General features: G+C 37.8%; 1 protein-coding gene across 3 annotated transcripts; it reads left to right on the top strand.

Annotated features, from left to right (window-relative positions):
- The first annotated feature begins 417 nt into the window (after positions 1-417).
- si:dkey-34d22.1 (discoidin, CUB and LCCL domain-containing protein 1) lies at positions 418-23,117 on the top strand. Of its 3 annotated transcripts, none has more exons than XM_053495386.1 (15): positions 418-597; positions 3,956-4,177; positions 6,619-6,756; positions 12,834-12,885; positions 13,135-13,207; positions 15,949-16,082; positions 16,293-16,330; positions 16,631-16,813; positions 16,996-17,108; positions 17,241-17,409; positions 17,680-17,769; positions 19,481-19,574; positions 19,687-19,727; positions 19,837-19,944; positions 21,924-23,117. In XM_053495386.1, the coding sequence occupies exons 1-15, from the start codon at positions 495-497 to the stop codon at positions 22,313-22,315; spliced, it is 1,950 nt and encodes a 649-aa protein (XP_053351361.1). In that variant the 5' UTR covers positions 418-494; the 3' UTR covers positions 22,316-23,117. The 3 variants fall into 3 exon arrangements, with proteins under 3 accessions (XP_053351361.1, XP_053351360.1, XP_053351362.1); XM_053495385.1 differs by having other exon boundaries at positions 17,241-17,412; positions 21,924-23,116; XM_053495387.1 differs by having other exon boundaries at positions 469-602; positions 17,241-17,412.
- Positions 23,118-24,340: the final 1,223 nt, after the last annotated feature.

The raw sequence follows: 24,340 nt of genomic DNA, 5'->3' as shown, positions 1-24,340 counted from the left end.
ATTGTATATTTGTAAACAACTTAATATTTATTGATGATGTTGAACTCCTGGCATGTATTAAGGAGCTTTATCCTATTTTTCTTTTACATGCGTTTTAGTGTAGACATTATTTTCTAGGTGTTTTGTGAAAACAGAAATACAGATCTGGTTTTTAAGTAATTAAAAAAAAAATCCAATGTAATGGAATGGCATTTACAAAAAGAAAAAAGGAAGAAAAATCAGCTGGTTTTACTACTTTAAAAGTGACATGTGAAGATGAACAGCTGTGTATAAGCACTTATTTGGGGTTGTGTAACAGTCAGTGTGAGTGATACAGCGTGTAGCCAATGAGAGTTAACCGTGAGCGATAACTCATCTCCTGCCCCGCCCACACCGCTCACCCACAACACTGCTCTTAACAGCCAGAGGAAGTGAGAAGTACTGCAGCTTTAGATCAGTTTACCTCTCCTTTACCGAGAGACGACAAAACTTTTGACTTACAATGAGATAAAGCCATGAAGGCAAAGCTAGGATCAGTCCGGGATGCTGCCCGAGTGTTTGCTGCACTTTGGTGTGTGTTCAGCGCGCACGCGCTTCAGCTGGTCCGCGCTCAGGAAGGTATAGTAAGTTCACCCACCTCGAGCTAAGTGACGCACAGATACTGTACACTTCTATATGAGTGTTCAGAATGTGTGAATATTTCTCTGACATCGTTTGTAAAGGAAGATTCTTCATGCATTAGGATCAGGAACTTGTGTGACCAGGCAGAGCACTAAACTTTGTATTATAGATTTTTACTTTACTGCATGGAAGATTTTCTTTTCTATAGTCTATGTGAAGTCTTTATTTCTTTTCTCCATGTGTTTTTTTCTGCATCTTGTCAGATCATACAAGAGGTAATACAATAAAACGCTTGATTTTAGCTTTGCTTATTCATTATGCTTTTTCTGTTAGACGTTATACATTTTTATGGAGTTTAATACATTTAAAAAACATAAAGAAACAGATGATATTTGCATAACAGAATCTTCAACAGTCGGCACATTGGCATAGAGGTTATTACTGTCACCTTGCACCTCCAGGGTCTGGGTTCGACCCCACCCCCCTCAGGTCTGTGTGCATGGAGTTTGCATGTACTCCCTGTGCTTTCTGGATTTCCTCTGAGTAATCTGTTTCCTCCCACAGTTCAAAGACATGCAGGATAGACTAATTGTTGTTCCCAATTTGCCCCGAGTGTGTGAATGGGCGTGTAAGTGTGTGTATGTCTGTGCCCTGTGATGGATTGGCACCCAGTCTAGGGTGTACCCCGCCTCATACCCCAAGTCTCCTGGGATAGACTTCAGGCCACACGCGACCCTTAATAGACGATGAGTGAGTGAGTGAGTGAGTGAGTGAGTAAGAATCTTCAACAGGTTCAGTTTAGAATAATGGACATTTCCCCAAGCTTTGTATATAATAAAGCACTCGACTATGTTATAGATAACTTACTCATATATTCAGTTTCACTACATGTGACCGAGATTGTGAACATAAAATTTCTATTTTGCATACATGAACAATAAAAGGTCAGTAGGCCATCACAGACACACCATTTCCCAAAAGCATCTACAGGAAGTTTAGTGACTGTGAGAGTGAGAAAGTGTTCATTATGATACTTTCAATGTGCGATATTTTAGTGATCTGAAACTTGTTTAGGATTGTAATGGACTATCTAAGCATCAGTTTCCTTTGTATTTACCTTTACACACACTAGTTTGTCCCGACATGAGTGGGGTCAGAGTGACTCACTATGGCCACGTCTACAGACTTAGGAGGTAAGGATTACTGGATAAACAGACTCACTTGCCAAGTCTCTGTGTACTCTGTCTACACAGCAGGGAGCAAGCCTCTGGATTCCAGCAGCATCATTACAGAGGAAGCTGACTGATGCTAGTGTTATTACTTTACATGATTCATCTGTATTAACACGCCACAGAGATTTTACGAGTCATTGAAGTTACGCAACGTAAGGAGCAGAAAGGAAGAGCTCCTGAGGTGAATTCGCTGTCAGTACATGATGGACAGAAAGGTGTTATGAAGGTGACAGGCTAAAGAGCTGAATATCCTGGCAGGCCGGCGGGAAAGTGTCCACACCACTGAGGTGGAAATAAAAATGACATGTCCCCTGATGGTTTGTGATGCCTTGCTGAAATCTAAAGCTCTTGTTTCACTTGGCCTTTGACTTGACTTTGAAGTGATCTCTTTGAAAAGATTAGATTTATTTATTTGAAGGGATGTGAATTACCCATTTAATTCGCTATGGCTTTTAAGTCACTATCATTCCTAAGAGAAGAATGTGATGAAAAACATGAAACATAAACGTTTTTCTCTGTTAACATGAACACATTGATGTATTAATTTATTTATTTTTTAATGGCTAGTATTAAGCTAAGGTTACAGCAATTGAAGCACCACAAATTAAAATACACCCTGGCATGTCTCAGCATGACTAGGGTCCCTAAAAGTAATTACTGCTGGAAGATCAAGTCCCAGTTTTTCACAGTCTCTGCTTCATTACAGGAAGAGTATTCAGCATAATGAGACTATGATGCTAAAGATGGACCTAAAAAAACATTAGGATAATGTTGTAAAACTACAGCATCAAAAAGATTTTCTAGATCGGAAAAATTTCTCATTTTCACTCGAGGTGGGGGCGAATACAACCACTCTGTCGTCCATGACTACAGCCCATGTCTCTGGTATTTCCAGGGAATCTCAGGGGACGTGCGTGGGAGGGAAAGAGGGCGAGAAAACAAATGAGTGGCAAACTGATGAAGATAGAGTCAATGGTGTGATGTGAAAGTGGAACTGGAACACATACTGTAAGCTCACCTCATCATGGACCTTGAGTATGGAGTGAAAAATTCCGTTTACAGATGTATCATCCAGGTCCATCTCATAAGACTTCCCGCAAAATCATAGTGTCAGCATTTTGGCTACGGTGAGTCACAGCTTTGTGAAATAAGGGTCGTTAACTGTCTGACCACAATTGTGGGTTTGTTTTCCTGTCCTGATGATATAGACTTGTTCATAGCAACAAATGGTTTCTAATGATGCTTACTTTAAACATAGGACACAGTGGGTCACTGGAACCTAACTTGCATATTTATTAAAAACGTGGGAATTTCCGTGTGGTCTGGGAATAAGAATGAAAACTAAAAAAGTCTTACGGATTTATACATGGTAAAGACATTAGTGTTTCATACAATAAGCATGGAAATGCCACAAAAAGATGTCCGGAACTCCTGATTACTCACCATCACTTCAACCTTATAATTACCAAAGACTGACTGTACTGTAATTATCATTTTGACACAAACATAAACTGAAAACCCCCTACAGTGGGGGAGAAATAAGAAAACTTGGCAGACTCCAGTTCCGCATAGGACTCAGCTGTTCCGCTTACATTGCTTAGCCATTATTACACTTGGTATGCCAGCGCATCAGTGCAATGCTATGGATGAAACCTACCACCTGCACATTGCTAACAGTGTATTATTAACACCGCCACTACACTATACCCACCCCTTACTGGTATTCTGGTGAGAGATACTGTATAAACACAACGACTTTGGGAATACATACAAGATGAAAGTAGTGTATATCATTCCCTCACAGAAAGCAAAATCTAGACATGCATTACAATTTTATCATTGATATTTATAGCTATTGTTTATAGTTGAATGATCATTTAAGTAAAATTAATAAGACCACAACAAGCTGAAGTTATTAGCATTTTGAAAACATCTGTTCCACAAGACTGCATTGTGTTTGTCCAATATTTGTGCGTAGCTTGTCTTGCTGTGATTATGTCTCGTAAATAAGCCAATTTGTATCAAATCAGGAAATAAGATTAATAATAATTGAAAAAGAAATTGAGGAATGAATGTGTTTTCTTTTGAGAAAAACACATTTTTGAGTGTTGTTTCCTCTTTAGGTGATGGGTGTGGACACACAATCCTGAGGCCCATGAGTGGCACCGTGGCCTCACGGAACTACCCCGGCACCTACCCCAACCACACGCAGTGTGCATGGAGCCTGAAAGTGCCAACAGGATACACACTCAACCTCACCTTTGGGGACTTTGACCTGGAGTGGAGTAAGGACTGCAAAGCTGGCTCGCTAACCATCACTGACAAAAGCAAAGCCATCATCTTGGGTAAGGAATTCATGCTGTCATTTTTAAACAGCAAGATACACAATACCCTGAAGCAAAATGAAATGCAAAACTATTAGCAGAACACAATCACCTTCCAAATGGGTCCCACAAGGACCAGGTGGTTCCTATGCACAGATCTGCCATAATATTAAAACCACTGACAGGTGTATAACATTGATTGTCTTATTACAGTGTCACCCATTAAGAGATGAGATTTATTAGGAAAGAAATGAACAGTCACTGTGTTGGAAGCAAGAAAAATGGGCAAACATAAGGAACTGAGCAACTCTGACCCAAATTGTGATGGCTAGACACCTGAGAGAGAGCATCTCCAAAACCACAGGTCTTGTCATCCAACGAAGGATAATCGATGAACTGGTGACAGGGTCATTGGCACACACGGCTCATTGACGCAGTGTGGCTGCCTGGTCTGATCCCACACAAGAACTACTATAGCACAAAATTGCTGAAAAAAATAATGATGACTCTGATAGAAAGGTCTCAGAACAAACAGTGCATGAGAGCTTGAGTATGGGACCTCTTGTAGTGCATGTGCTGAGTCCAGTCATCTGCTGAAAGTGATAACAATGGGCACATGAGGAAGAAGTTGGTCTGGTCTAATGGATCATGTTTTCTTTTACATCATGTTATGTATCTGGAGGAAGAGATGGCACCAGGATGAACTATAAGGGAAAGACAAGGCGGTGGAGGCAGTGTCGATGTTGGCAATGTTCTGCTAGAAAATATTGCTTTCTGTAATTCATGTGGACACTTTATTAACACTTACCACTTGCCTAAACATTATGGCTGACCAAGTACACTTCTTCATGGAAACAGTATTCCCTGGTGGCAGTGACCTCTTTCAGCAGAATAATCACTTTACCACACTGTAAAAGAATCCTTTCCAGGAATGTTTTTGGGAACTTGGTCTTTTGCAGAAACCAAAGCAGAATTGCAGAAACCAATGTTTTCTTTGCAGAAAATAATGAGAGTGCCTCCACATGACTTGGTTTCCAAATTTTCCAGATTTTATTTCAATCAAACATCTTAAAGGATTGGCTGCTGGACAACATAGCATGCCATCAGAGGTGTTGAGTCCATGCCTTGATAGGGCAAATCTGTCTTAGCAGCACAAGGGGGACATACTCAGTATTAGGGGGGTAGTTTTAATGATATCGCTGGCTGGTGTATGTAAGAATCCCTGTTATGTTTACTGTTACATTTACATTTAGGCATTTGACAGACAGGTCGACTAACAAAGGGGCTTGGAAGTTTCCGTCATCGGATAGGTCCTTAAACTGGTTACTAGATTAAACACTGTTGGCAATGTTTGTTTTTTTTTATTAATAAAAAACTGTTAAAACTATAGCTAATTAACTAAGTAGCTATACACAATGGGCCTCATTTATAATTTCCTTTTAATTAAAGTTATCACTAAATTTCTTTATAGGCCAAACCAAGCTACAAATCAATTTAATCCGTGTATAAAATTCCACCAGTGATAAATTATTAAGTCCTAAATCGAGATTCACATTAGCGAGTCTCTATATGGAAACTCAAAAGGTCCCTTAGGATACTTAAAAAAAAACACAATAAAAGTAACTGGATTTTCATTAACACAATATTTTGGTCTAAATGCTTCTGTGAATGATTTATTGTACATATAAATTTGTTCACATCCAGCCTGACTAATGAGGCCCAATGAGAAATATGTACGCTTCCATGCTCATTAATCTGATTTAAAAGATATTCATACATCTGAATTTAATAAACCAACAGTGATCGTGTGTCACCTGAAAACAGCTTCAGATCAGTTTATATCCAGAGGATAAGCTGAAGTCCAGTTTGCACTGAGGTGCTACTACTCTATAAGTACACCACTTATTGTGTTGTTGTTATTGGCAAATTCCAGATGGCATTCTCACTCTGTCCTTCAGCTCCTGCCAAGCTGTGTGCCTGTAAAAGCAGGTAGCACACCACTCAGCAGAACTTGCGTGATAGTAATTCTCTGTTGAAATGCACTCACACATACATTGTGCAGTGGCAAGAATGTGACTTAGCATGAGGAATTCAGGCTCCCTGGGGCATACTATATCTCTCTGAGGTACTTCAGGATATGCATTTGCGTGTGTAACTGTCTGTGCCATTTTTAGCAGCAAGGGAGTGTGATTGTGCAGGTCTAGTAAGCCCTGAGGGTTGTGTGTTTCTAAGTGATTCAAGCACTGAGAGACACGTTCTGTTAGCACTGTTAGTATGAGTCAGTAATTATGGCAGCTTCTCTCAGGAACACATTCCCTGCAACCCTATGTTTTGTGTTTTTGAAGTTTGCCTGATACAGTGGATTAGGTGAGATGTGTACTGTCGAGTGTGCGAGTGTGTGCGTGACAAATTGGCAAGCACTTTGAAAAACAATTGTTCATGCTTTTGTGTATGTTAAACAGGACCTGTTTGTGGGAAACTGGCTGCCTTGGACAAGAACATTTGGGTGAACAGTAGTGAAGTCACTGTGCACTTTGTGTCCAGCACTCACCGGTCTGGACGGGGCTTCCTGCTGTCCTACTCAACCAACCAACACCCAGGTATCAAACATTAGTCATTTCAACAAGTTGTGATTGCCAGAATACTTTATACTCACACTTGAAACCCCACAGTTAATGTTCCAGCCCAAAAAAAAAAATCAATATTTTGTTCCACATCTCTCTCGTACTGGTCCGCACAATACGCACGAGTCTTTAACCCAAGTGTTACAAGCCAGGTGTCTACCTTGCTAGAGAGCCTGATACTTTTCATTACCAAACACGCCTACAGTATCCTGCTTTCAGACGAAAAAAAAACATTTGAATGATGTTATAAGATGGAAAAGCATATAAAAGATGTCAGATTCTCTGAGCCTTGAGCAGAAGATCTGAGACTCGGAAAGTCTGACATCTTTTGTATGCTTTGACATCCACAAGCTTTAGAATCATGAATGTATCCACACTTCTTTTTTTTTTCAGTTCAGCCTTTATTCGTCACATATACATTACTGCACAGTGAAATTTTTATTCTTCTCATATTCCAGCTTCTTGTTAGTAGGCTGGGGTCAGAGCGCAGGGTCAGCCATTATACGGCGCCCTTGGAACAGACATGGTTAAGGGCCTTGCTCAAGGACCCAACAGCGGAAACTTGGCGCAGCTGGGGAGCTGGAGGCGCTGTTGCATACATATGTTTCTGAAAGCAAATCAATCTTAGGAACACTGTAGCACAATGTGCTTACTAAATCATGAGAAAAATCACTAAAAGGGCAAAGTATCACAGTATCTTATACAGAGAATCTTATCACAGTAAATTATCAGTCCATTATTTTATCTTTTGTTTGTAACATCATTCAGATGGTTTCTTCACTATTCTGAATAACATTCTTTCTCATATAATCAGAAAAATGCTAAGTCAATTCAATTAGTTTTTTTATGTATAGCACTTTTAACACTGCACATTGTGGCAAAGCCGCTATAAAAAACTGTATATAAATTTTCTATACCAGTTTTTACACTTGGGCGACACGGTGGCGTAGTTGTTAGCACTGTCACTTTGAACTTCCAGGGTCCGGGTTTAATTCCTGTGTGTGCCCTGCGATGGGTGCCAATCCAGGGCACACACAGGATTGACACACACGGATTGGGTGTACCCTGCCTCATGCCCTACGTCTACTAATGGGACAGGCTCCAGGCTCCTCACCGTTATCCTGTATACAGGATTAAGCAGTATAGACGATGAGTGTGTGAGAGTGAGTAAGTAAGTGAGTTTTACACTTTTAAAATCATCTCTAATTAGCAACCCAGGTTTGGATGGTGGCAAGAAAAAAAACCCTGAGACTACATGAAAAGCCTTGAGAGTTTGCAGATTCCAGATTCAAAATGGAACTCATCCTCTTCTGAGTGACACCAGATAGTACAATTTTAAATAAGTTATCTTCTGTATATAATATGGTTTAATTTGATTTTAAAATGTTAAAAAATAATAACAAACTGCAATAAATTAAATAAATTAAAGTGTATACTATATAGTCAAAAAGTGTCAATTGTGTTAACAGGACCTATTTGGAACATCAGAGATAAATCTAAATTCATTTTATATGTAACTTTAGGCCTCTTGCATTGTAGTTTATTGTTGAAATCAGACGTTATTCACTGCGCTTAGCAATTGTACTTTTAAGACAGTCCTTAAGCAATTAGAGATTTTCACGTCACTAAAACTTGCAAACATACAAAAAATGGGTTTCAGTATATTTTGGCCTTTGGCCTCCACATCCAAACTCCATAGTAGATAATTAAAAACAGACATTTTAAAAAACCCTTTTAGGGAGAAAATATTTAGAAACTTATGTTTTCAGTGTTGACGGAAAAACCTGCAGTTTTAGCTTGTAAGAGTGCACGCCGAGTGCATCATATCTCCCGTGTTTGATGTCAGAGTGTGACCTACCCTGTGATTACTTTCTTCAGGCTTAAGATTATCTACAGTTATGTCCCAGACCCTCTAAAAGCCCTGTTTTTAAAAGTATAAAAAAACAAACATTATAGTTTATACAGTTGTATATCGGATGTATGTACTGTGTACAGTATATATATATATATATATGTTGCCTCATATTTTACCCGAATCAGGTTAGTGGTTTAGAAATTTTATTTAGATTTCCTATTATTTAAGTTTAAACATGTTTCTCCCTAGGAATTAGGGCTGAAAAATTCTATAAAAAAATTCACGTTGTGTTTTTTTTTGGTTACATATTGTTCTTTTAATTTAAACTTTAATATTTTGCTATTAAATGCACAAATTTATTTATATGTATTTAAATGTATTTAATGTATACAGAATAGCAAATAATGGCTCTAGGAGTAGTTGCATGAAGCCAACTTATATTTCCTCTCACGTGTTTATTAGTTTCTGAAATTCCTCTTTAACAACCACTGACTTTTGCTAAGTAACTTGTGACAGCATCCGTGATTTTCTGTTCCATGTTTACTCATTCGGCATAATGCCTGCAAGTTCTTCATATTAATTATTTATATTAATATTCAAAAATCAAACAATTTGCCTCTTCTGGTTACCCAAACCACCCACACAACTAATTTAAAACAAATGGACTGATGAATGAGACTTTTGGTTGGATAGTTTTAGCTTAAGAGTCCATATGCTCCACACAAAAACTTACTGACCATGCATACATTACTCTTATATATTGCACCTTTTTGCCATTAGATAATTGCACAGGTTCATATGGTGATTTTGATTTTTATGCAATTAATTGGACAGCTGTACTAGGGATGGACTGAAAGTTAGTTTTCTTTGTGTCTGATCGTTATGTATGATATATATAGAGGGATATACTGTATACTACACATTATAACTAGAATAGACACTGCGCTTGCTTCTTTCCAACTGCCTATGTTTCACAATAAACTTAAGTCAGATGAATGTTCTAATGAAAGCCAGAAAGAAAAAAAAATATTGCTGTGTGCTTTTTATTTTAGTAGGTCTACGAAAACAGCATTTTGTATTAGTTTAACTTTCTGCTTTTATTGTTTGGATATTGTTATAGTTTCTATTCATCTAATCCTCCCAGTATATCTTATATATATACATATAACATCTTTATTTACAGTATATATATGATATATTTATTTACAGTGTATATATATATATATATATATATATATATATATATATACGGTATGTATATAAAGATATCATGTTTCACACTGATTCATCTGTTTACTACTTCTTTTAATGTACCAAATGTAGTGTCTTTTCAGTCATTCTTCTTCGGGGACATACTGCAAAAGAGTACTATCACATTCCAGATACATGCTGTGCTAAAAAGGTGAAAATGCTCATGGTCTAGAAGACAAACACTATGTGGCCGTAAAACGATCTTTGAGGCACATATATATGTGTGTCTTTATTTGTGTGTGTATGTGTGTGTGTGTGTGTGTGTCAGTGAGGCTAACATATTGGAATGTGACTGTCCTGCTTCACTGAGCTAAAAAGTGTTTGCTCTGTAAGCAGAACAGCAGGCCTCCTCTTCTACCCTGAATAGAGGAAGAGGCCTTTGAGTGTGGCCACACATGGGGAGCTGGGGAATAGCGATGTTCCCCTCCTACTTCACTTCCTCCTCCTCTACAGAGCACATAGCCTGGCAGGTTAACCATCACATCCCCACACTGACACGACCAGTAGCTCAGTTCATTAGTTATTCCCCATAGTTCTTCTATGAAATGGAAATGAGTTTGCAGCTAATCCCCAAAGTTGTTGTAGACTATTAATCATATTTAATCATGATTGCGATTTTGCTTCCTCATTTAATTAAGCACAGTGGGGGTATTGGTGAGCTCTGCTAATGTTAATTGACTACTGGTGTAACAATACACTCCAGTCAGGATTTGAATTGATTCACGTTTCTGGCTAGATGATTTACTTTCAGGTATCAGCAAATTTTTAACAACATTTTAATGAAGAGTAATTATTACTGAATGTCCGTCTGTATATATTTAAATCAGTGACATTTGTGATATGAACAGAGGTTTAATATCGTTTAGGAATTTGTTACAGGTTAAATATATGTTAGACGTAAAAAGTTTAAACATAGAAGCATATAATGCTACATTTTAACCATTAAAAGAGCTTTAAAGTCGGCTAAAATGATTGAACCCTGATGCTTCTGTCTCTGCACATTGGATTGCTGTAGCTTGGGGCCAGTGTTGTCTAAAAGTAGCTCTCAGTCGTCAAACGATTGTGTAACCATTAACCTATAACACATATCTGTCACTTCACAAATGCAGATGATTCACAGTAGTGGCATATCATAAGATCCGCATACAATTATTTATTTATTTATTGCATACTTGGCTTATTTATATATTGACTCTATTTTACTACAGTCAATATTTACACCCATCAGCCATAACATTACAACACAAAACATTAAGCCCAATATTGTGCAGGTTCCACTTGTGCCACCAGGGCAGCCCTGGCCCCTTGAGGCATGACTCTACAAAACGTCTGGGGGTGTGCTACGGTGTTAGTGGTGGATCCTTTAGCAGCTGTGATGCACTGGGTGTTGTGATGCCTTTCTCTTGTGGCCAGCATTGGCTTTTTTCAGCATTTTGTTTTCTATTGGCTTTTCTGAGGCAATTGACTGCATACTGGCTTTTGGTCTGCACATGCATTACACAGGCCTTGTGTGGCCATAATCCATAATCCATAGTCACCAGTTTACTGGTATATAATTGATAATCAATGTTATTCAAGTCACCTGGTTGTGGTGTTAATGTTATGGCTGACTGGTGTATATGACGTGCTTAACTAATGTGATCAAGGGCAAAGCTTTTATTCTCAATGTGTATTGGCCCGGGAAAAAAGTTGCATACTTTTAAGATTTTACTGACTGCCTTTAGATTTGGTAATTATGGTGCAAAATGTTATGGTGAATTCCGGTGTGACAATGCTCCCAGAACCACTCACATTTTGAATCCTGTTACATCAGGAAAGAGGTCCATGGATTGTGAGACCTGGTCATTCAGGACATTCAGGTCATCACCTGACTTTTGGGTTGCTGAGACTAGAGCTGATCAACTGAAGCAACCCTAGATCATAACACTGCCCCCAGAGGCTTGTACAGTGGGCACTATACATCACTTTGGAACAATCTGGACTCATCAGACCACATAACAAATAATTTTTGGAAAGCCACACAGCTGTTTATTTCTTGTCTTTTGGTTTGCATAAGATTTTTGGTGTGGAAACGCTCTTACTTTCACAAATAACCATAGCTGTGATTTCTATTGTCCGTTTTTTACCACGCATAGGTTTTTAACTGATCTCAATCCATGATTTGTCTTCTGGTCACTTTTCTTTCATGAAGTTGAAGATTCAGTACAGGTTTAACAATGTGTTGGAGAACAATTGTTTTCAGTGGCCAGTAATTTGATGCTTCTGAAGTGGTGACGTTTGTTTTGGGCCACGCAGTGTATTTACCGTATATGTACCTACTTTCTCTACTGAAAAAAAATGACTCTTGTTGATTATAATGAGTGCATCTATTTCATACTTCATCTGGTTTAAAAATAATTCTAAATTCAGCATCACGTTGCATAGTCCTTCTTGTTATTGTAGTTGTTATCTTGCCGTCCTTGTATACAGCAGCAGGGTATGAACGTCCTAGCATACTGCTGTGTTTCAGAAAAGCATTTGGCTCCGCACCAAACTTACATCTTTAGTCAAAAATGGTCAGTTGTCCAAGGACAGCACTGTTGTTTACACACAGAAGAATGTTTAGAACAGTCTGGTTTTTTTGACGTGAAAACATGACCTTCTGTTATTTGTTTGTTCAAATCGCATCTGGAGCCAAGGCTGTAATCCTGACAGCTCCGATCCACTGCGTCACACTGTGTTCAGATTCTGGGCTCCTGCTCACACCCACGTAAATGCCTTTAAGTCTGCATACAGAGATCACATGCTTACACTTTAATCATTTCCCAAGCACACACAATCATCGTCACAAATTGAGGGATGTGTAGGCAGCATGCAGTTTGTATATACGAGCAAGCCTGTGGGATATTTTGTGTACATTTATTCAGTGGCTGTCTGATTGATGCAGCTTTCATGTCCTTTTTTCCAGACCTCATATCATGTCTTCACAGAGGAAGCCACTTTACCTCCCAGCAGATCAGGTAGGAGGTCATTTCCACTCTTAGTTATTTCATTTTCTTTTTCAAATGTGCATAGTTTGCTTCCTTCTCTTGTCTTTTTGAGTTAAAGTTTCTTCTACTTTTCTTTCTTGTGAACATTTATGTATAATGACATTCTGTATTTTTCTTTAAATAAAAGTAAAACACTCCCATGCAGTCATGCACATGCACACAATTTGTTGTTCTAATCATATGTGACATATGTGTGACATATGTCCACCTGTTTTCCAGTGTGTTTTGTCCTGCGGGTTGCAAGGATGTGGCAGGTGATATCTGGGGTCAACATGGGCAAGGCTACAGAGATGTAAGCCCTCTATTTCTTAGGCATTATCAGCTACATGAAAAAAAGTGTATGATTTAATTGGGAAAAAAAAATCATATTGACACTGTTTTGACATATTGCTATTACTAAAAGCAAATAATTGTACTAGGAGTGGTTTAGTTTTAGGGGTAACCTATGTTTCAGGTCTCATGTATTTATTAGAATCTGTAACTTCTTTTTCACAACATGTCCACCATGACCGTCACTAAGTAATATGTGACAGCGTCTTGTCTCTTTGATGTTTACTCATTCAGCCCGATGCGGCATATTCATTGTTTATATGATGTTCAAAAAGCACCAAATTAGTTTTTCCTGGTCACCAAAACCACACACACACACAAACACCACTGATAAATGAGTTGATTGGACAGTTTTAGCATGGGTCTCTCAGTCCATACTGTAGGTCATGCTTAGTATACTTTAGGCAAAGTACCTGTACCTGTAATAAATTAGACCTTTTGCCATTAGGTAATTGCACAGCTTGCTATTGTGATTTCTGTGTGATTCATTGTGCAGCAGTAGGTAAAATCATTATTAATATATTGTGTAATGAAAATCCTTGAGAACTACAATAAATAACCACTGACTACATTTTACTAACTAGACTATAATGTTTCGAGGTATTAGCTCTTCCTTTTGTTTAACTTTCCACATATTAGTATTCAGTTGTTATTTTTATAAAGAGAAATGAAAATACTTGTGCTGTTGCAAACTCTGTAGGCCAGCAGGAGGTAGGAAATGTGAAAGCCACATGCATGGTTGTATTTTCAAACCCACTTTGTTCCAAAATTTGATGCTGGTGTTACTGCCTGCTGAGGTCGCCTATAAGCACGAGCACAATGGCAAAATGGTGTTTTCTGACTTCAAATGCAGAACAAATCCTGTCCTAGTTTTCTGGATGTCAGCCCTTTCAACATGAACATGCTATTTCACCCAACCAAACAAATACGGCTGATTTATTTTTATCTCGAACAAATAAGACCAAGTCACAGACAGAATCAATAAAATGTATAAAAACTAATTAAATAGCAGACGTATAGAGACAAGGAGTTAAAGTAGAACGACAACAAATTAGTTGTAATGTCAGCAAGCTGCTTATTTTACCACCTTCTCAGTGAAATCTAATCAGCATCAAAATCATCAAAATGTCACTGCAGTGAGCCATCAGAGCATGCTTTGTTTTTTTTTTAAGCGAAGTGGGAGCTTTCACGAGGTGAAAAAAATAATCTGTACGTTTTCCAGTCAATGTTTATTCAAACTTATTTAACCCCCTAATTTCTGTAAGCCTATGCTCAGTAGTCTGAGTTTCCTGTTTGTGGCTGACAGGAGAGGAACCTCATGAACATCCACCTCACAGTTCAAGTAAAATAAGTTTATTCTAATTATTGTCAGGTTGAACCAGTCTGGCCATTGTCCTCTGATCTGTTTTTTCAACAAGGTGTTTTCACCTGTAAAACTGCAGCTAAATAGATGTTATGTTAATGTTATCACCAATGCTGGATGGAAACTAAGTGAATTTACTTCGTTCTTCTGTACTTACGTAAATATTCTATCTAATTTTCTTGAGTAGTTTTATAAGAAGACACTTTTTACTTTTAATCCAGTACATTGTACAGAAAAAAAAAAATCTGTTCTTTTACTTCACTATACTTCTGCATGGCATTGCGTTACATTACCACAGTTATGTGTAGTATTTGAAGCAGGAATTTCACCACCTGCTGACTGTTATGTGTAATTGCATCATTGCGCTTAGTACTGTTAAAGCTGTTTGAAATTAGAAGGGGAGCTGGTTGCGGACAGCAATGAAAACAGCATGTTCACAGTTGGAAAGCAGAAAGAGAGAGCGAGATAGAGAGAGAGAGAGTTTTTTTTTACTATGACATAAAGTCTAGATTAATATAATCTCAGTAGTGTTTATACCTAAGTAAATTTGAAGGTGAGTACTTTTGTGGATTTACTCAAGCAGGCATGGTAATGGAGAATTTATGCTTTTACTTGGGTAATATTTGATCTAGTGTATCGCTTGGTGTACTTTGCCCTCCACTAGACATCACCAACCATGCCACGGTCAAAATCACTGAGAACACATTTTTCTACATTCTATAATTTGATGTGAACATTAACCAAAGCCTGTCACCTATAATTGCGTAATTCTGTGCCGGGTGTTGCTGCCACCTGATTGACTAATTGCTAAATGTGTTAATAAGCATGGATGTTCCTAAGTGGACAGTGAGTGTACAATTACCCTGAACTAACTAAATGTATAAATATATACACAACTGTGTGTGATATGTCATGAAAGTGCAATACATGCATTATTAATAGAATTCGCAAAATTTACAGTCAAAATACATTGACTGAGAGGACCTATTCATAGCTGTTAATGAGAGCTGCTGGCAGCGGGAAGATGAATTTTGCACTACGGTTTCCTCTTGGCCTGAGCAGAAGTAGCTCCGATGCAGACATTTGTGAGGGAGGTCAGGATGGACTAGCTGTGTGGATCCAGACCAGTACAGCCTGAGGGAGATTAGATTTTTTTTTCAGCTGTTGCGGAAATAACAGCTTTTACTGAGCCAAGCATCAAAATACAATTTGGGGGTTCAAGATAAAATTGCCTGCAATGTTACATATAATGCTGAAACTAAACCTATGTTTTTTTTTTGTGCTTACTTCATGATCACAGGCCTATGTGTAATGTGGTTCCTGTATTGTGTGTTTTATAGACTTCAGTGCTGTGCAAAGCTGCAGTCCATGCAGGGGTTATATCAGATAGCCTCGGAGGCATAATTAACGTGACCCAGCAGAGAGGCATCACGCTGTATGAATCAAGTTTTGCTAATGGAGTTCTGTCCAGAACGTGAGTGTGCTACTTTGTCAGCTAAGCACACAGAGAGTTCTCTGTAGGAGACCTGCTAAAAGTACTCACTATGCAAGCAAATTTTCATCCATACTTATTATCTTTTCAGCTCTGCTGTAGCTACTGTAATAGTTGCTCAGCTGCTTGAGTGCGCCATTGAAGCAATATGCAAATCCTTCCCTTACCCCAAAATATCTTCTTTTCCCACAGAGGGTCACTGTCAGATAAGAGGCTAGTCTTCAGCAAAGGTAAATCCAGTGGTGCTTGCATTTATTAGAAGTAACACTGATTCTGTGAATAGCAGCACATTAAATAAAAAAAAAATCACTTGTTAAATGACCTGAACGCTATATAGATAATTATAGACTAACTAATATGTAGTTACAGGTTACCTACATAGTATGCATTAATATTAATGACACATTTTCAGTGTGTAAACATGGTGTACACACATCTGCACTTTTCACTTATTCGCTGACTCATAATGTTAGAAATAACATTGTTATTGTTTTGCTACGTTTTTTTCCCTCCCATGTTCCGTGAAACAGCATGTGAGGGCCTGTTAGAGATTACAAGCTACAATGCGTCTTCCATGTCAGAGTTTGTGGACAGTCCGGAGAGGATTTCAGAAAATGAGGACTCGAGAGACCAGTTTGTGAAGTGGCATGCCAGCCCGAGCAATCCATACCCATGGCTAGAGCTGAAGCTGTTTAATCGGAGTAACATCACAGGTCAGGAGGCCAGACGCATGTATACTTTTTATATATTATATACTTAACATTTTTTAAAGTATGTCAGTTGGTGTCTGTTGTACTTTTTGACATAATACAATAGAATGTTGCAAAATGTTAAGATGAACCGGTAATACTTGTATGTTTGGGCACTGGGTTAATGATATAAATGGTTGTTCCAGGAATTATAACAGAGGGACTGTCGAAATCATTTATTCAGACTTACACAATCAAGTTTAGCAAAGACCGCAGTTCATGGAAAACGTACAAGGATGCATCCACCAAAGTGATAAAGGTACACCCATATTAAACACCAAATTTATGTTTTATAAAATAAATAACACCTGCAAATATTTTTTAATCAGAGTGTTTTTTGTGTGTGTGTGTGTGTGTGTGTGTGTGTGTGTGTGTGTGTGTGTGTGTGCAGGTGTTTGAAGCCTCTTTTGATGGTCACACAATGGCTCTCAACAGCCTCTTTCCCCCAATAACAGCTCGTTACCTCCAGATCTGTCCCCAGTCCTGGCACAACAGAGTCTCTGTACAGGTGCAAGTGCTTGGCTGCCCATTATCTGGCTTTCAACCACGATCCAAAACTGGTAGTGAGTTTCTATCTCTCTATTCACACCTAGCCTTTGCAGTATTTTTCTTTTTTAAAAAGTTGTGTATAAATTACTTGTCTAAGTTTTTTCTTCTATATGAGGTCCAAGGAAAAACTAAATTCTATGTATAGCACAAAGGTAATAATGCCTAGGATTTTTAGAGCAGATTTCTTTCAGAGCTGATAATTACATGGTGCACAGCATTCCATTAAGTCTGCTTAGTTTCCTGAATACCATACTTATTAGTTCAGTCAATCCTCTCCTCAGGATCCAGTGTGGTGAAGCCAGTTCCCACAGAAACCCTGCTGCCGAATGAGTTCTCCACCGAAAGTCCTGTGGTCATAAGCTCAAGCCATAGTAAGTTTTTTAACACTTACTGATCGGTAGCTAAGATGTCATTTCCATTACATTGAAACACAGTGTACTTATCCTTCAATTATATGCATAAAACGTAATTAGCAGGTAAGTATGGATGTACAACATGGCTTAATTTGATAAACTCTCAGCTGCGAATTATTAATTAACTACAGTGTAAATAATAGAAACAGTACGAATTACAAGTATAAAGAATGGAAATCTGCACTTTCCATCAGTTCCTTGGATTTTAAAGCAGTGGACATACACTTAAGAAAGGCACAGGGTACTGATCTGAGTGTTAGAAGAGTGACTGCACATTTGCTGCCCATAACAGGGTTCGCTATTCAGGCACCATGATTACAGCCCAATATGGTTCTTACAGCAGTATTTGCAGTTCAAATTTTTGACCACAAGCTGCAATAAAAATGCTATGGAGTGGAAATGACACAGATTGCTGGCAATTGCTCAAAATCAAGAAAGCCGTGCAAATCAAATGAACATTGGCTTTTATCTGTCAAATGTTAGAGGTTCAGATGAGGCCACGTGGGCAGATCAGCTGTATTATTGAACATAGAAAAATGGAAGACAAAAAAATCTGAATTATAATCTGAAAACAGATCAGGCGATCAACAACATGAACTAGGCAAAGCAAGAGCAAGACAGGAAAAATAGAAACAGGATCAGAACCAGGTAAACAAATCAAGGTTCTTGAACTTGTAGAATAAACACTCTGAGCTGCCTGCAGTCCTCAGTGCAGTAGGATCTACATAATACATTACACCAAATAGCATTCCTTTTTTTAAAGATTTTTAGTTACTCAAAAGGGGGTTTAAATGGAATTTAATGTGTATGGCATTGTAAATGAAGATTTAATGAAGAATAAAATTTGCCGAACATCTGATTAAAATGTGGTGGCAGAGTATTACAGTCATGCATGATCACTGTAATCAGATCAGTTTGTTACATCTACTGTATATTATCAGAAATTTAATAACAATAATAATTATGTCACCTTACAGCACATTGAAATTATTTTTTGCATATCCCAGTTGGAAAGCAGGGGTCAGAGCGCAGGGTTAGGATAAAGCACCCCTGGAGCAGATAGGGTTAAGGGCTCAACAGTTTAAAATTGCCGGTGCTGGGGCTGGAGACCCCCGACCTTCCAATCTGTAACTCACAGCCTTAAACATAATTGTGTTATAGTTCAATTCAATTAAATTTTAGGTATATAGTGTTTTTTATCAATGGTCATTGTCTCCAAGCAGCTTCACAAAAATTAAAATAAAATTTAAAAAGAAACAGTATGGTAATGTGAGAAAAATGTGTCTAGGTAATAATGAGATTGTCTCTGATGAGCAAGCCAAGGGTGAAGGCGACAGTGGCAAGGAAAAACTAAGTAACATTTAACTTTCTATTGTTAAGTATTGTAGTTAAATGTAATTAATTCTATTTAATTTGTTTAACCAAACCCTTTAAAAAAAATTACCATTATATACATTAGTTGTTTTTTTAAACTTGCATGTTTTATTTGCCCGCCCTTAAATATGCTGTTACATGAATGTTTTTTCAGTGTAGTAATGGAAACATGAAGAAAGAAAAGCAGAGCTCCTGTTATACTTTATGTTCTTCATTCTTGTTATCATGCTGCATTATTACATTATTCTAAAGACCTATGAAGATGAAAATGTCACATACCATTGTTTCCTTATAGGCAACAGCCATCCAGTGATATTAGCGGTAGGTGTGGTTCTGGGTGTGGCTCTTTGTGTATGGTGTCTGTTGGCAGGACTGTTGTGGAGAAGAAGGTACGTTGCAAGAACGCATCCCTCTTACAATATAGCATGTGCAGTGCTGTCATTTGTAATGTTTACTTTTCAGTCCCTTACAATTATTTTTCCATTAAAACTTTTGTTTCAGAAAAAAAGGTGCGCACAAGAAGAAGTGCTGCCTTGACACAGGTAGGCCCTGGATACATTGTTTGATATTTTATGCTTGAGCTGCCAGTCATGCTGTCTTGTTGCTGCACTTTTTTTTTAGTTAAGTGCTTTTATCTCTTGTCATTGTCAGGCTGTCAGGGTGTCCATGGGAAAAAACTGCCGTATACAGAATCAGAGCTTGTGTCCTACCCTCTGGCTAGGAGCGTTCATGACAGCCTGCCTACTCCTCCTCTCAATGGTGAGGTGTACTAGTGTTTTCAAATTAGCTGAGAAGCTTCTTGAAATGTTTAAGATTAGTCTGTGAACAATCATGAGACAAATACAAATTGTTAGTGATTTGCCTTGTTAGTATATCAAACACTTACATGGGGTATTTATTGTTCTCATTTGTGTAAAGATAGAACCACAAAAATGTTTAAATCTAGCATTAACAACATTTGATTTGCAATAAAAGTCAGTCCAATGTGATTTATTACCTTCCATACTCCGGGGGAGAAGATCTCCTAAAGCATTAATGTAGTAATTCATACAGAGATAAAAAGAGTCAATAAAAAGCTTGACAATGTTTGCTGAGCTGAAGCTGTAGGGCATGGGTGTTCTTCCACAACACGGACAGTAATCATTCAGTACACAGAAAGAGAAAGGTCAGGGTGGCTGCAGCAGCAGCAGGTCAGGGGGTGATCATTACCCTTCTGTTCCCCTCCTGTCTGCTCTGTGGTTCAGTTAAACAGTCAGCGAAACTCAAGAGAAGGCCCAAGTGCATTCTTCTCTTTCGTTCCTTCTCTCCATAACCCTCCCTTTGAGTCGCTCAGCAGCAGCATAAATGTGCTTTTCTTTAGTCAGCAGAGCCTCTGTGAAAGGATCTCTGTAATTGGTTGCCTAAATGAGGGGCACTTATGCTAGAGCAGCGCTCATGTCCACCAGCACCCCCCTACTCACTCCCTCAGGCTAACAGCCTCTACAGTGAGGCCTTCAGTCACAAATAGGACAGAGGGTCAAGACAATCAGACTCCCTTTACAGTCATTCTAATGACAGCACATTCACACTTTTGGGATTCCTTCAGCTTAGTGAATAATACACAGTAAGACATGCCTAGGGAAGGGGTTTTTTTTATATTAATGGGCTGGCAGAGTTGAAGCTCCCTATCTATTAAAGATAAAAAGACATTAATGTACAGTTTTGGCCTCAGCATTTATTAACATTTATTTTCTATTAGCAAATATGTATAGCTGCCTATTTTCTATATAGTGACCATATGGAAAATACAAAGAATGGTCTGAAGCAGGCTGGAGCTGATTTCTTTCTAGCCCAGACTATACTATATATTCATGCGGCCTATCAGTGGTTTGAAGACCCTCGACAGCTAATCTCCTTTCAGGCTAATTATTTAATATGTGCCTCATAAACTGGCCACACAGGCTATATTTATGAACATTCACTATCACCCGAGTGACTTGAATTGTTTAGTAGTAATTATTTATTTATCCTTTAATAATTGTAGAGCAAATAAAGCATTTGCTCTGATTCAAGAAACTGATTTTGGATTAAAAACAGGTTCTTTGAGTTTATGGTCTTTCCACTACTCCCAATTAATTACGTGTACATTTTTGTCATACATACTGTATACGTACTGTGCAGAAGTCATGAGTCCCCCCTCATTTTTTCATATTTGGCTTACAATGAGCCAGACAGTCTTGTATTTTCAATGTAGATTTAAGAATTAGTTTTCCAGACTTCCTGAAGAACTTTTTTGCCTCTCATTTTCAGTCCAGTCCCTGTACCTGACCAGTTTCAGAGGAATGTTTTTTGCTTGTTAAGCCACAAAGTGACCTATGAATCATTCAAGCATGAAAAACTACATAACTTCATCCAGTGCATGAACCAGTGAGAGACAGGTCCAGATGATGACAGATAAGCAGGCCGATGATAGTGTACTGGTGATGCTGAATGCTGAGTGGTTGGAACAGATGAGAGGGGAAATAAGGTTCCTGCTCATTTAATTAATTAATCTACATAATTTAATTTAGGAAGTTAGGGGTGGCTCAGGACTTTATTTTATATATATTTTTTTGGAATATAGACAGTGTACTGTAGTTGGTAGTAATTTAGTAAAATTAATAAATACTAACAATATTCAAATGGTTTTCATGACTTTGACTGCAAATTTCTCTCTACAACCACAAACTTTTATTAAATACATTCCTTTTTTCCCCCAGCCTATGCTGAGCCTGATGTTCTCGCCAGAGCACAGAAAGTGGGTGTTACATTCCGACCACCTCTAGATGAGGGCTACACAGTTCCCTTTTCCATTAACCATTATGACACTCCGAATCAGCTTCCTGAATACGCAGAGCCCCTGCGGCTCGAACCAGAATACGCCACTCCATTCAACGAGCCAGTCATAGATCCCTCCATCACTACACAGCTAAAGACTCTGCAGAAACTCGCTGACCTTCACACAGCTCCCACTGCCTTACAATACGACTGCCCTGCTCACCGACGCCTTTCTAATGGATACTGCACTCCTTTTAGCAATAGCTCAGTGAACTATACGCACCCCCAAACTGTAGATTTGGTAGTGCAGCATACTTATCATGAGCCTCTATGAGAGATGAATGCTCAGCATTAAATCTTATCGGCAGAGCTCGTGTTTGCAGTTTTCACCTGTAAAATTAAAGTTTCCAGTCTGCTGTGAGACATAAAGAATCCACTTTTAACTCTTGCGAAATGCAGATGTAGCCAGTTGGACCATACACTAGTATATTTTGTATTTATTGATACTGATGTTATTTAGAAATGGACAAAATTTATTTAATTTTTTTTGTACACAACTTGTAGGATGGGGTGTACAATGATGATCCATGTTTATGGATTCACTTTTTAATTCCTACAACAAGCACCTCTATAATAAATAATTGTTTATTAATGACTATGATCGGATAAGAGACATGGCTGCAGTCAGTGCCATGCACTGTAACTACGGGTTTTCCTCTATGGATGTTTCGAGATATATCCTTAATTAATTAAACCAGAAAACACAACATTGTATATCCAAAGCACCTTTAAAATAATAATTAATTAATTATAACAATGAGCTACATGTATGTATTATGGGTGTAATACCACTGTATCTGTTAATGACTAATGACTGTTTTATATGAAGTTAAGTATTTGGATTCTATGATGGCCCACTGACCTTTTTATGTTTTTTTATGAGTTTTTTTATTGAAACTAATATTAATATACATAAAGTGCATACCATGTACTGTATGTATGCTTATGGTACACAAATATGCTTAAGTGACAAAACTGTTTTATTACAGGAAAAAAAATAAATGATACCTCTTTTATAGAGAACAGAATCAGTCTTATCTAACACTATTTGGGCATTTTGGGATTACTAGGCTTATGATACAGAAGTATTATTTAGCCCAAATGTATAGGTTAAGGATTATTAATTATGGATTATTGACTACTTGCACACATGCTTTTTCAAGGGAAAAAAATCCCTTTTTTTATCCTATGTTCAATGTATAGTACTTGTTACAAATCTCAAGAGCTTTTGTTTTCCTCACCCAACCAACGATTGAACAACTTAATAAACTTAATTTTGATCCCAGATCAATAAGTTGACGACAAAAATTTATGGGCCAACTTTTACAAGGTTAAAGAAGATCCCATTTGCCCTCATATGAAATAAGGTCTTGTTCGCCTTCTTATAGCATTCCATTAAAAAAAAAAAACGAGGTAATTTTTGCTAACTTGCTAACATTAGCTTGTTATGGTAAGCTAACTTAGCCCGTTTGTTAGTTTTTGCTTAAAATGTAATAAAAAAGTTGGACCATTCCCTTTAGCTAAATTCATAGATTATGTCAAATGCAGGCAGGTTTCAGACAAAAACTGTCTAGCTGTTTAAAGAAAATTTCAAGTGATAAAAGTCACTCTTCATGTGAAAACATGGCTAATGTTAACACTTACTTTTTCATGCTTGATGACATTTAAATGCAGCAATTTTTTTCTTTTAGTTTTTTTTATACATACTTAAAAGTTGTACAAATTATCTATGATTTTATTTAGGTATAATTTATTAGAAAAGTAGATTGTTATCGACTGACTATCAGCTTTATTATTAGATCTGTAGTGTCTTCTAAGACTGCTTTAATTACATTCTACTTGCAATTGCCTTAGAGACTAGATCTAAACCATACTCTATATAAAAAAATATTTAAATCACAAATTATGAGGAACTGAAATCAACTAATAATCCATTAATGTGGTGTAGCATAAAACTTATACCCTTTACAATAGCCCTTTCATGTGACAGATGGAGCTAGTGAGGAGTAGAGATCTGCCGCCACCTTGTGGCTCGTATAAGAATAGCCCCTAAATAAAGTCTGATTATACGCTCAACAAAAATATAAACGCAACACCTTTGTTTCTGCTCCGATTTTTCATGAGATGGACTTAAAGATCTAAAATTCATTCCAGATAGACAATATTACCATTTCTCTCAAACATTGTTCACAAATCAGTCTAAATGTGTGATAGTGAGCACTTCTGCTTTGCTGAGATAATCCATCCCACCTCACAGGAGTGCCACATCAAGATGCTGATCTGACATCATGAGTAGTGC

Source organism: Clarias gariepinus, chromosome 4 (genome assembly GCF_024256425.1).
Source record: "Clarias gariepinus isolate MV-2021 ecotype Netherlands chromosome 4, CGAR_prim_01v2, whole genome shotgun sequence".
NCBI classification, from domain to species: Eukaryota; Metazoa; Chordata; class Actinopteri; order Siluriformes; family Clariidae; genus Clarias; species Clarias gariepinus.
Note: the sequence above shows the minus strand (reverse complement) of the source record. Positions and strands in the feature narration are given on the sequence as shown.